The sequence below is a fragment of the Pogoniulus pusillus genome, chromosome 6 (genome assembly GCF_015220805.1).
Source record: "Pogoniulus pusillus isolate bPogPus1 chromosome 6, bPogPus1.pri, whole genome shotgun sequence".
Lineage (NCBI taxonomy): Eukaryota > Metazoa > Chordata > Aves > Piciformes > Lybiidae > Pogoniulus > Pogoniulus pusillus.
This window is the reverse complement of record NC_087269.1, coordinates 37,955,433-37,968,161: the sequence shown is the minus strand read 5'-3', so window position 1 is coordinate 37,968,161 and position 12,729 is coordinate 37,955,433. Positions and strand designations below refer to the sequence as shown.

General features: G+C 43.2%; 1 protein-coding gene across 1 annotated transcript in view; it reads left to right on the top strand.

The window, feature by feature from the left end:
- The window catches only part of ADAM12 (ADAM metallopeptidase domain 12), a 258,735-nt gene extending 250,480 nt beyond the window's left edge, over positions 1-8,255 (top strand). The window contains exons 22-23 of the mRNA XM_064145307.1: positions 2,451-2,578; positions 6,445-8,255. Coding sequence (XP_064001377.1) covers positions 2,451-2,578; positions 6,445-6,505 — 189 coding nt within the window. The 3' untranslated portion in view covers positions 6,506-8,255. The remainder of the gene's footprint in view (positions 1-2,450; positions 2,579-6,444) is intronic.
- The last annotated feature ends 4,474 nt before the right edge of the window (positions 8,256-12,729 follow it).

Below are 12,729 nucleotides of genomic sequence, written 5' to 3'. Positions count from 1 at the left end.
ATCCATCAGGTCATCAAGAGGAAGCACTTTAAAAATCTTTGCTATATTCATAATATCATCCAGATGCTCAGCACTGCAGTACAGTGCTGAAGAAGAGAATCTGAAACCACTCACTCTTTCTAAGGCTCCACAGCTGCCTCCTTCTGATTCTCCCTTCTGAGATGTATATTCAAGCATGAGCTGCTTTCCTGATGCCTTTGGGCTTCCAGCAGTGGATAGTTAAGGCACAACATACTAAACAGATTTCCAGACAACTCTTTTCCCTTCTAGTGGCTGTTGAACCAGCAATGAATGGATTATTATGGTGTGGTAAAATTTCCTTTCAGATTTAAGTAAAATAGTAGAAAACAAACCAAAACACACACAAAGCACACCAAAACCTACAATAACAACAATAGAAATTAAAAAATGCTTTAAAAATAAATACCAGACAAGCTGTTGTCAGTGTTAAGAAACAATCTTGACTGATAAACAGGGTTTTCTTTTTCTCAGATGCTCTCAGAAGGCAAGCATACTTTATTTATGACCTACTATGAATCAGCTCAGCACCACTGCAATCAAGGATGCAGGGCAGATTTATACTGACCATGGGTTCAGTCCATGCATCCTGATTTGATCACTTGGATTTGTTACTGTCAGTATTTGGTTGCTGACTCTGATACTGTCATCCTGTTACTACCAAAATGTAGCTCATGTTTTCAGGTCATTCTTATTGCAGGAAATACAGTTTGGTATTTTGGGGTTTGCCCTAGCAAAACAAAGCTGAGCTCACCTTCTGCACACTCTGCTACAGTTACTCCTGTGATCCTCAAACTGGCTTTAGAAACAAAGTGCTAGCAGAAATTAAGTTCTCATCTAAATAGATTGAGGAAGACAGTGCTTGTCACCCAGCGCAGCTCAGGCAGGAACCTTCTTCCAATTGCTTATTTTCTGAAAAAAATCTATCAGTGAAACAAATTAAAGCTTCATGCACCCTGATGTCTTTTTAGCTGCTCAATATGAGGATTTTATTCCCAGCAGAGGTGCAAAAAGAGATCACCAAATCATAGAATTGTTTTGGTTAGAAAAGACTTCTAAGATTATCGAGACAAGTCAGCTTACCACCACGGCCATTAAATCATCTCCTGATGTGCCCATGTGCATATGAGGAGGCTCAGGGGGGACCTCTGTGCTGTCTACAACTACCTGAAGGGACACTGTAGCCAGGTGGGGGTTGGTCTCTTCTCCCAGGCAACCAGCAATAGAACAAGGGGACACAGCCTCAAGTTGTGCCAGGGGAAGTCTAGGCTGGATGTTAGGAGGAAGTTGTTGCCAGAGAGAGTGATTGGCATTGGAATGGGCTGCCCAGGGAGGTGGTGGAGTCTCCATCCCTGGAGGTGTTGAAGAAAAGCCTGGCTGAGGCACTTAGTGCCATGGTCTGCTTGACTGGCTAGGGCTGGGTGCTAGGTTGGCCTGGATGATCTTGGAGGTCTCTTCCAACCTGCTTGATTTTATGATTCTATGATAATCTCTCACATTGTCTTCCTTGTCTAAATGCCTACTGATAGTCAACCTGCAAGAAAAGAAAGAGATGCTCCAAACAAATTATGAGAGGTTATACTTTATTCATGAGCACTTCATGCCTCTGATTGCTTGTTTTGATTATGTTTTTTTTCAGACAATCCATCACAAGATTATGCTTGTAAGGTCTTCTTGGGATTTTAGTTGGGTTTTTTGGGTTTGGGGGTAGTGTTTTGGGGTCAGTTTTACCATTGACAGTTATGTCAAAGAGAAAAAATACTTAGAAAAAGCATGACTCTGTAGTTGAAATAGCAGAAGGATCTGCCTTGAGTTTTTGGCTAAATTGGACAACTTTTGTGTGCCCTGGGCAAGTCTCTTAATCTATCCCAGTTCTTCATAATGAAGACCACAACTAGATGTTAGCATGTTTGCAGTGTTTCAAGGACCACACAGAAGAGACATTAGCTCATGCCTGACAGCAGATGACTTCTGTTCTTTATTAATGAATCATTTCATTCTGCAGAATGAAAGCACAGCAGCATCTCTAAAAAGAATTCCACTGATGCTACCATTCCAGACTGGACTTTTAACTTTTTGGTGGCCATTTGAAATCATTTCCATCTTTTTATATAACTCCTTTTATAACATTGTGCATTCCACCTATCTTGTTTTCATTTACCACCAATTAATCACTAATTCCAGCATAGGTGCATATAGTGTTTCTAGAGTTAAAGAATCAGAAGAAAACCATTAAGATATAGTATTGAAGCCATTAAAATAGAGTATCAAACCTTTGTTTCAAATTGTAAGTGCCTGTTTATTGGAAATAAATTATGGCTAATTCTTTTAAATCTCTTTGGTCACAACTACCCTGAACTCCAATGGTTGTTGTTACGTTAACTAAGTTATGTCAGCTTCAGAGACTAACATGAGTTTATGTTTTGTAACAGGAAAACCACAAACCCAACCCTCCTCGGAAGCCCCTACCAGCAGACCCTCTGACCAAAGCACGCTGTAGCACAGCATGCACGACAGTGCCTGGACACACAAAAGCTCTGCCTCATGTTGCTCCTCTAAGGTTAGTTCTGATCCAAATGTCTTCATTTATAGCTCTTTGTCCAATGACAGGTCTGAACTGCCTTGAGTATCTCTGTTCCACTGTAACTCCTGCTGAGAGCTATGCAACAACCATTTGCTGTTTAGGAACCTCACGAAGTTCAACAACGGCAAGTGCAGGGCCCTGCATTTAAGGAGGAATAACATTTAAGGAGTTGATCTGCTGCAAATCAGCTCAGAGAAGGACCTGGGAGTCCTGTTAGACAGCAAGTTCACCATGAGCCAGCAATGGCTCTTGAGGCCAGGAAAGCAAATGGTCTCCTGGAGTGCATTAAGAAGAGTATGCACATCAGTAAGTTTGAGGATGATGCCAAGCTAGGAGCAGGTGTTGATCTGTTGGAGGGTAGGAGAGCCATGCAGAGGGACCTAGACAGGCTGCATAAGTGGGCAGAGGCCAATGGGATGAGATTGAACAAGGCCAAGTGCAGAGTTCTGCACTTCAGCCACAACGACCCCAAGCAGTGCTACAGGCTGGGGACAGAGTGGCTGGAGAGCAGCCAGGAAGAAAGGGACCTGGGGGTACTGGTAGATAGTAGCTGAAGATGAGCCAGCAGTGTGCCCAGGTGGGCAAGAGAGCCAATGGCATCCTGGCCTGCATCAGGAACAGTGTGGCCAGTAGGACAAGGGAGGTTATTCTGCCCCTGTACTCAGCACTGCTCAGGCCACACCTTGAGTGCTGTGTCCAGTTCTGGGCCCCTCAATTCAAGAGAGATGTTGAGCTGCTGAAACGTGTCCAGAGAAGGGCAACAAAGCTGGTGAGGGGCCTGGAACACAAACTCTTTGAGGAGAGGCTGAGGGAGCTGGGAGTGTTTAGCCTGGAGAAGAGGAGGTTCAGGGGGGACCTCATTGCTGTCTACAACTACCTGAAGGGACACTGTAGCCAGGTGGGGGTTAGTCTCTTCTGCCAGGCAACCAGCAATAGAACAAGGGGACACAGCCTCAAGTTGTGCCAGGGGAAGTCTAGGCTGGATGTTAGGAGGAAGTTGTTGCCAGAGAGAGTGACTTGCTCTGGAATGGGCTGCCCAGGGAGGTGGTGGAGTCGCCATCCCTGGACGTGTCCATGAAAAGCCTGGCTGAGGCACTTAGTGCCATGGTCTAGTTGACTGGCTAGGGCTGGGTGCTAGGTTGGCCTGGATGATCTTGGAGGTCTCTTCCAACCTGCATGATTCTTTGACAGCAGGTCAAGCCTTTTACTCTTAGTGAGGCTGCATTAACAGTACTGGTCCATTCTAGGCTCCCCAGTTTAGGCAAGACAGGGAAATACTGGAGGGAGCCCAATAGAGACTACAAAGATGCTTAAGGGACTGGAGCATCTCTGTGAGGAGGCATCCAAGAGACCAGGGGCTGGTTTACTTTGAGGAGACCTTATCAATATCTAAAAAGCAGGGGGCAAGATAATGGAACCAGACTCTCTTCAGTGATGCTCAATGATAAGACAAGGGTACAAAATGAACCGCAAGAGGTTCAACCTGAACATGAGCAAAAATCTCCTTGCTGTGAGGGTGCCAGAGCCCTGGAGTAGGCTGACTGGACAGGTTGTGCAGTCTCCTCCTCTGGAGAGATTCCAAACCTGCCTGGACACTGTGATCCTGGGCAACTTGCTGTGGGTGACCCTGCTATAGCAGAGGGGTTGGGCTAGATGGTCTCCAGAGCTTTCTTCCAAAGCCCACCATTCTGTGATTCTGTGATATAAAAGCAGGCAGTATTGGAATGACTTTCAGCAAGAGCACATGAGCAAAATTGCTCTGGCATCCATGGAGTTATGACAATTTGTACTACATGCAAAGGTGTGACTGTAAGCATCTGGCTGTTTATTGACAAATCCTACCCAATAAATACCATTCCTTGCAGAAGAAAGGAGTTAATGAGCACCAATTTAAGGAGAAATAAAGCTCTAGCAGAAAAAAAAAGAAACAAACCAAACTACTCAGACTATCCACAGAACTAGGCTGAGACCTCCATGCTCTTGAGATCAACCACCAAAACAAACAATTTCTGTCCATACATTTCACACTGAAACATCAATTTATACACTCTTGAAAAGAATACCCAAAGCATTCAGAGAAAAGATCTGAAAGTAAAATAACTATGTCCAGTGTCAATGGGCATTGTTGGTGATGATTTCTTAGCCATTATTATTCAGTTCCCTGTGAGTAAAAAGTGAGTTTCAAGGAAGAGAAAAATATTTTTACCTGACTGGATGATCTTCAGTTGATTCTATGATTCTATGATTCATAGCAAAGTAGCACTTAATTGCTTTTAATTTGATTTTATTTTTGCATTTTTAATTGCTTAAATTAAAATAGACTCAAGTTCATTTCCTATGACCTCTAGCAAAGTGACTGCAACTATGAACTTTGCTTCAGCTCCTGGCTTAATTGTAGTAAGATAATCTGAAAGTAAGAACATTTCAACCTGTCTGCTCCAACTTTTTGAAATCAGCTGGCATTCTACAGCTCTAAGCTGCACTTTTGAAGAGGTTCAAAATTGAGAAGTACTCAAAGAAACAGAGTCTGAAAGCCCAATACATGAAACATTGTGCTACAGCAGGCAGAAAGTAAAACATGAAGCAGAAAAAAGGAGTCTGGTGGCACTACTTACATTTTGTGATCAAGTCTGGTGATACTGTTTGCACTTCTTGATGGGACTTGTGTGCATAGCAGCATGTCTGATCTCCCCTCAGTATGAAAGCCCAGGGTTACATGCCTAAAGTTAACTTGGAAGGCTACGAGTTTTTACCATCCACCTGTATTCAGTTTTGAGCCACTCACTATGAGACAGACGTCGAGGTGATGGAGTAGGTCCACAAAAGGGCAATGAAGCTGGTGAAGGGTCTGGAGAACAGGTCTTGTGAAGAGCAGCTGAGGGAACTGGGGTTGCTCAGTCTGGAGAAAGGAGGCTGAGGAGAGACCTTCTTGCTCTCTACAGCTATTTGAAATGAGGTCAAAGCCAAATGGTAGTCGGTCTCTTCTCCCTAGTAACAGGCAAAAGGATGAGACAATATGGCCTCAAGCTGCATCACAGGAGGTTTAGGTTGGATATTAGAAGAAACTTCTTCACTGAAATATTCTCAAGCACTGAAACAGGCTGCCTGGGGAAGTGGTCAAAGTCCCTGAAGTGTTTAAAAGATGCAGAGATGAGCTGTTGAAGGGCATGGTTTAGCAGCAGCATCAGTAGTTACAGAATGGTTGGACTCAATGACCTTAAAGGCCTCTACTAACTGAAATTATTCTATGATCTTCATGCCTCATTGTGGTGGTTTGGGAGTTACTCACCCCCATCCCCCCCACTCTTATGAATTCACCTAGACTAGACTCAGCCAGCTGGAAGTTAGGGAGTGGAGCTTTATATTCACAGCATAGCACAACAGACAAGCAGGTATTTACACTATGTTACAAAGATATACAGAAATATACAAGTGAAAGTGAATACAGAAACACAACAGAAAGCAGTGTACCCAGGACTGGCTCCCAACCACCCTTCCACCTTCTTTCCACCCAGAGTCTGCCTTACATGCAAGGTGAGTTGGGAGGATCAGCCAGAGGGGTTAGAAACAGAATGATTAGTTCAGTTACACAGCCACAAAAGCCCAGGGAGAAAACACAGGCACCAACTCACTGTTGTATCTATGTTTGTGTTCTTGCTTTTATACATCTGAGCAAGCCTATGAGTGAAGCAGACATCACCATTGTTTTCTTTTCCCAGCCTATCATCTAATTTCTCTCATTAAAATATTCCAGTTAGCCTCAAACCAGCACACTCATGCATGATGCTGGCAGGAAGAACTAACTGTAAATAACAATTTGCTGTTTTCTTCATTCCCAACAGACCTGCACCTAAGCATCCGCCACAGATACCCAGGACCAGCCATAATGCTGATGCGAACTGACTAGAAAATCTGACACCTTTATTTTAAAGAGTGAAGACAGAAGTTTGCACTATCTTCAGACTCCAGCTGGAGCTCATTTTTATGACAATACATAGGATTTTTAAAGTTTAAAACAGCATTTTTTTAAAGGAATTCTGAGCTACTGCCTTTGGTGCTGTGCTGTGCTATGGTGCTCTGTATACTTGCTCAGGTACTTGTAAATTATTAATTTATGTTGAATATTTATTACAGTGCAGTGCACTGTAGTAGATATTTTTACCATAGCTGAGTTTTCCTAAAAAGGAAGCCTTTGTTGTTGTTGGTAATATTTCACTGAACTTGAATAATTCTGCTCTATCGGTCCTATGTAGAGTTTTTAGTTTTGATCTGTTTGTTAAGGAGGGCTGATACTCATGGGTAAATCAAATGTATAAACAACTCAATCTCAATGGCTCAGAACAAACTTTTGAATAATTATATCAGGGTTAAGAAAAAAAAAGTCTGGAACAAAAGAGGCAGTGAAAATGGTTAGGGGGATGGTGCATGGCTCTTGCAAAGAAAGGCTGAGAGACATGGGGGTCTTTAGTATGGAGAAGAACAGATGGAGAGAGAATCTTCTCAGTGCTGATCAATAGCTAGAGGGTGCAGGTCAAGAAGATGGGGCTGGGCTCTTTTCAGTGGTGCTCAGTGACAGGACAGTGTGCAGTGGGCACAAACTGGAGCACAGGAGAGTTCACCTAAAGAGAAGAAAAGACTTCTTTGCTGCGAGGGTGCTGGAGCCCTGCAGCAGGTGACCAGAGAAGCTGTGGAGTTTTCTTCTCTGGAGAGATTTCAAACCCACCCAAACATTGTGGTTCTGGGCAAGCTGCTGTGGGTGATCCTGCTTTAGCAGGGGGGTTGGACTGGATGATCCCCAGATATCCCTTCCAACCCCCAGCAGGCCGGGATTCCGTGCGCGTGATGAAATGCCCAACACCTACACGCAGATATGTAACCTATGGACTTAACCAAAGGAGCTCAGTGTTAGCAGCCGTGCTGTAATTTCAGTTTGCAAGTTGCTGTTTGAAACCATTGATAAATCTGTGCTGAAAGAGGATGCCTTCACATTGCAAAGGTGCTCTTACTCAAGAAGTACTGTATATCAGAAAACTGTATTTTCTTTAACCTCATTTTCCTCCAACGTGGTATGGCTAGTAGGTATTAATGCAGATATCAGCCCTCCCAGCATCACTATCTTTCTGATGCTTTGGTAATTAAATTCAACTACACTGTGTAAGGTGACAACACCTCACACAGCTGTCCTATTTAGACTGACAGTAAATTACATAGAGGGGTGGGGGAAAGCCAAGCATTACAAAGAATTACATTGTCAGTGTCAACTATTATACTTATTTCTTTTGCCTCATCGCTCTGCTTATCAACTGTACTTTGCTTCCTTACTACTGTTTTGTATTTAACTTCTAAAGCTTGTTCTGGGGTTCTTAATTTTCAAATCAAAATGTATATTTTCATACATAGACTTTGGTTGTCCTAAGAAATGGAGGAAAAAAAAAAAGCCATCTCTTTACCGTGTGGTAGCATTACAGCAGATCTCTTCTGTACCTTCTCACTACCGCTGCTGATTCCAGTTGTTTCCACCTGTGCTGTAATAAGCACAATGTTCAAATAGAATAGTTGAAATAGAACTATTACCTTATAGAGGTTGGTTTCCTCATTGCTTGTAGTTTTTGTTTCTTTAAGCAAAAAATAAAAGCATTGATAGAAACTTGGATCTCATTGCACTTAGTGTAATCATGTATCCTTCTCCCCATTCTTGCTCCCCAGTACAGCACTCATGTTTATGGATGAACCAAAATAAACCCTACTTTAATTTCTTACTGAGCAGCAAAGCCTTTCAACTCTTAAAGCAACTCTAATAGCAACAGCAGTGCCTTGCATATGGAGAATCATTACAACAGTAGGATGATAACTTCTCCTAGGCTCAGCACTGCAGTTGAAACCAAAATGATGCTTTTTGTACATTTTCCATATTTTGTATTTAAAACACTCATTTCCTCCTGTCTTCAGTAGGTTTATATCTAAAATGGGAGGCCTGAGGGGGGGCATCTCAGTTTGAAGCAGCCATGCAATCTCAGTTTGCTGGTTTGAATACTTCCATTCTTGAAGTGTCAGCTCAACCTGCTGGATCAAAATGTCTGCAATGACTGCTGAGAATCACAAGATGAAACTGTAAGCAGTGAAAGAGAAAAGCTGAAGTTGAATTACTAAAAAGTTTATGTTCTCTACATCCAAAGTTCTAACATCTGAATGCAATGGCACCAGCTTGGGTAAGACTTAGCATGTGTATAAACTGAAAGCTTTAAAGTACCATTTAGGTTTAAAATAAATGTGATCCACATATGCAGCCTTACAGACATTGAAACAGACACATCCATCGATACACAGCACCCAGTCCTAGCCCTGGAACTGCAAGCAGCCTTCTAGCCAACCAGAATGTTCCATACATAATCAGTTCCAGGAGCTGAGCACACCAAAGCATTCCTCAGGCTGCCCAGAGAGGTTGCAAAACCTCCTTCTCTGGAGACTTTCAAAACCCACCTGGATGTTATGATCCCTGGCAACATGCTCCAGATGACCCTGCTCTAGTAGAGGTGTTGGACTAGATGTTCTCCAGAGGACCCCTCCAATCCACACCATCCTGTGATTTTTGATGCTCAGAACCCACTGGACATACAGGTGAGTGCCTCTTTACCCCTAGAGAATTATCACACACACAAACACTTTGATTCATGAAGAAAGACAGCAGAAGAATGAGAATAAGGACACCACTAGGTGTCTGCAGTCCCACCACCATGGTGTGTTTAGATTGAAATTCTAGGATGGTTCTACTGGCTTGTATTTCTCAAAGAGCCCATATGTGGCTGTTAGGGTATTCCAGAGCTGACCAACTCCACAAGCATCAACACACACTGCCCAGTAGCACATCTGCTGCTGGTACAAGGCAGCAGCATCCACCTATTCATTGTGGAGGACGCCCTTGTTTCGTCTCACTGCAGGGAAGGGCTGGACTTGGTCATCTTTAAGGTCTCTTCTGCCTCAAATCGTTCTGTGACTATGATTCCTTGATGCTTGGCCTCTAGAGCTGTGTTCAGCAGAAACTCAGAGCACTTAACAATCCATGGTGAGAAAGAGCATGCAATTTGGGGAAAAGTATGTTTAAACAAGCTGTGAACTCAGCAGATGATTAAGTAGAAAACTATATGGCAAATTTAGAAACAATTAACACCTTTCTAACACAAGCAGCAGAAACACATGGAGCCATAAAAGTGTTTCAGTTGGAAAAGAAGTGGTTAACCCCACACCACCACACCCCCCCATGATGTGGAATGCCATCTCACAGTTGGGAGTGTGTGATTATGTGTACACATTATCCAGTGGAGTTGCTACCTGATGTTAGACATGCCTGAAACTAGAGATTTCTCCCTGTCTGGATTAAAAAAATTATGATTTCTTGTATGAAGCAAGAGCAAGGAAGCACAAATATCCTGTCAAACTGACTGCCACTCCTGGAAACCACCACTGGGTGAGTTACTTGGCAAACTACAAGTTGCTGCTTTGTATAGCAAAACAGACAAGTAGCAGCAGTGTCCCTGTAGGTCATACAACCTCGAGTCCTTACAGTTAGCTGATATGCAAATATATTTACACATACTCAGGTGCCAAATACCACAGACAGAAAAGGATCTGTGGCTTTTAGATGAGCATGTGTGGGGGAACCAATCAAGCTATCAAATACTTTTGTTTTGGTGCAAGTTTTCCTTCCAGGATGTGAGTAGTAGCTGCCTGTGTGATGTTTTCAGGCCAAACCAGTGTCTTTATGATTAGACATGCAGGTGTCATGTCACATCCCATTGTGCACATCAGATAAGTGGCTTTGCATTATCAAGGACAGTGTAAGCAACCAAATCACCTCTGGATACACCAGAATGTGAAATTCAGTGTCTGCTAATCTCGAGTAGCTTCTCAGTTTCTCAGGATGTGTGGCAGCTGGTTTCCAAGAGGTGCTGTCAGCTTAGGCTTTACATGCTGCTGTAATATATTCATCTACCTCTTTGCTTGGCAGCCTTTAACTTTTAAATCACCATTAGAAGTTAAGACACACCACAGCTGTAGTGGGTTGGGTGTTACCCACACACACACACTTTGGAAATCACCCAGACTAGACTCAGCTGGCTCTGGAAATTGAATGCAGCTTATATTTACAGCTTAGCAGAATATACAAGCAGATATTTACAGTAGATACAGTTATAGACAGAAATAGACAAGGTAAAAGGTAATACAGAAACACAACAGCCCTCCCAGAAACCTGAGTCCCCAGGAGGGGCTCCCAACCACCCTTCCATCTTCTCCCCCCCTTCTCAACCTTACCCCAGTCCTGAGGAAGAATGGAGGTGAGCAAGCAAAGTGGATTAATCAGAAAGACACCAGAGAGGTTAAAGAGAGAAATGCAGCTCAGAGCTACCAGCAGACAAAATGCCCTATCTACGTTTGGATTCTTGTTCTTGTACCTCTCAGCAAGCCTATGAGTGAGGTAGACATCATTCTGTTTTCCTTTTCACAGCCTGTAATCTAGTCCTTCTCACCAAAACATTCTAGCTAGCTTCAAACTAGCACACCTTATATCTTCAGATTAGGAGTGTTCAATTTATCTTCATAGAAGAGACGTTCTGAGCAGACCACACTGCTCTTCCTAACCATCTTCTTCTTTCCCACACACATTTCACCCTCCTCCCCACTCACCAGGAGACACTGGTGTAGCCAAGTCCCTTTCCAGAGGCAAGGCAAGCACACAGTGTGCTCTCCCTAAAGCACTGCATGACAATGCAGCTATTATGCTGAGCAACAGAGCAGCCACCAAAGAAAATTGATAAATACACAGTAAACAAAAAGAAAATTACATCTTTGCTCCCTTTTTCCCCCTCAACAAAACTCTTGGGTTTAGTATTCCTGGCTATCAATTACCAGAGCTGCAAGATTATTCTTTTTTTCATTTCATAAGAGACATATCAGAAGCTCAGAAAACAGATAAACATCCCTTTTTTTTCCCCCCTCTTAAATTCATACTTCTCCTAATCATTTCAGGATATTAATATTTTTTTCTTATTTTCCAATCCAACAGCAGCATCTTTAATTTAACTATTAATTACCACATGACAGTAAATGAATTTGTTCTGTATCTTGCAGGCAGTCTCCAACCCAAAATTTTCTAAGCTTAAAAGTTCCAAAGCTCACACTACACCCAGAGCAGCCTTCCCAATAACTTCACCACACAAAGCCAGAAGCTGCCCCCTCCACTACAGACAGCTCCCCCTTATCACAGCATACTTTCAAGAGAGAAGCATTAAAACCCCAGACCACAATGAGATAAAGGTTTCAGAGATTCATAGAATCATTTCAGTCAGAAAAGACCTTTCAAATCAACCCCCTCACCACCATGCCCACTCCTGAAATGACATGACTACACATCTCCAGGGATGAGGAGTCCTTCACTTCCCTGTTTCTGAGCTTGACAGCTTTCCACTAATAATTTTTTTCTTAAAATCCAGCCTAAACCTCTCCTGGCACAACTTGAAGCCACTTCCTGTCATCCTGAGGCCACTTCCTGACATCCTAAACTTTGAACTCTTGGAATTCATTTAATTCAAAAAGAGAACACCCAATAGAATGACCTTGGAGGTATCTTCCAACCTGGTTGATTCTATGATTGTTGTGATAGAATCCCAGCATGGTGGGAGTTGGAAGGATTCTCTAAGGATCATCTAATCCAAGTCTCCTGCTAAAGCAGGGTTGCCCAGGATCACAATGTCCAGGTAGGTTTCGAATCTCTCTAGAGAAGGAGATTCCACAACCTCTCTGAGCAGCCTGCTCCAGGGCTCCAGCATCCTCACAGGAAAGAAGTTTTCCTGCTCTTCAGGTGGAACTGCGTGTGTGCCAGTTTGTGCCCTTGTCCTGGCAGTAGGCAACACTGAAAAGAGTCTGGCCACATCCTCTTGCCCCCTGCTCTTTAGTTATTGATCAGCACTGAGAAGCTCCTGTCACAGTCAGCTCTTCTCCAGACTTCTTAGAATCACAGAATCAAGCAGGTTGGAAGACACCTCCAAGATCATCCAGTCCAACCTAGCACCCAGCCCTAGCCAGTCAACTAGACCATGGCACTAAGTGCCTCAGCCAGGCTCTTCTTGAAC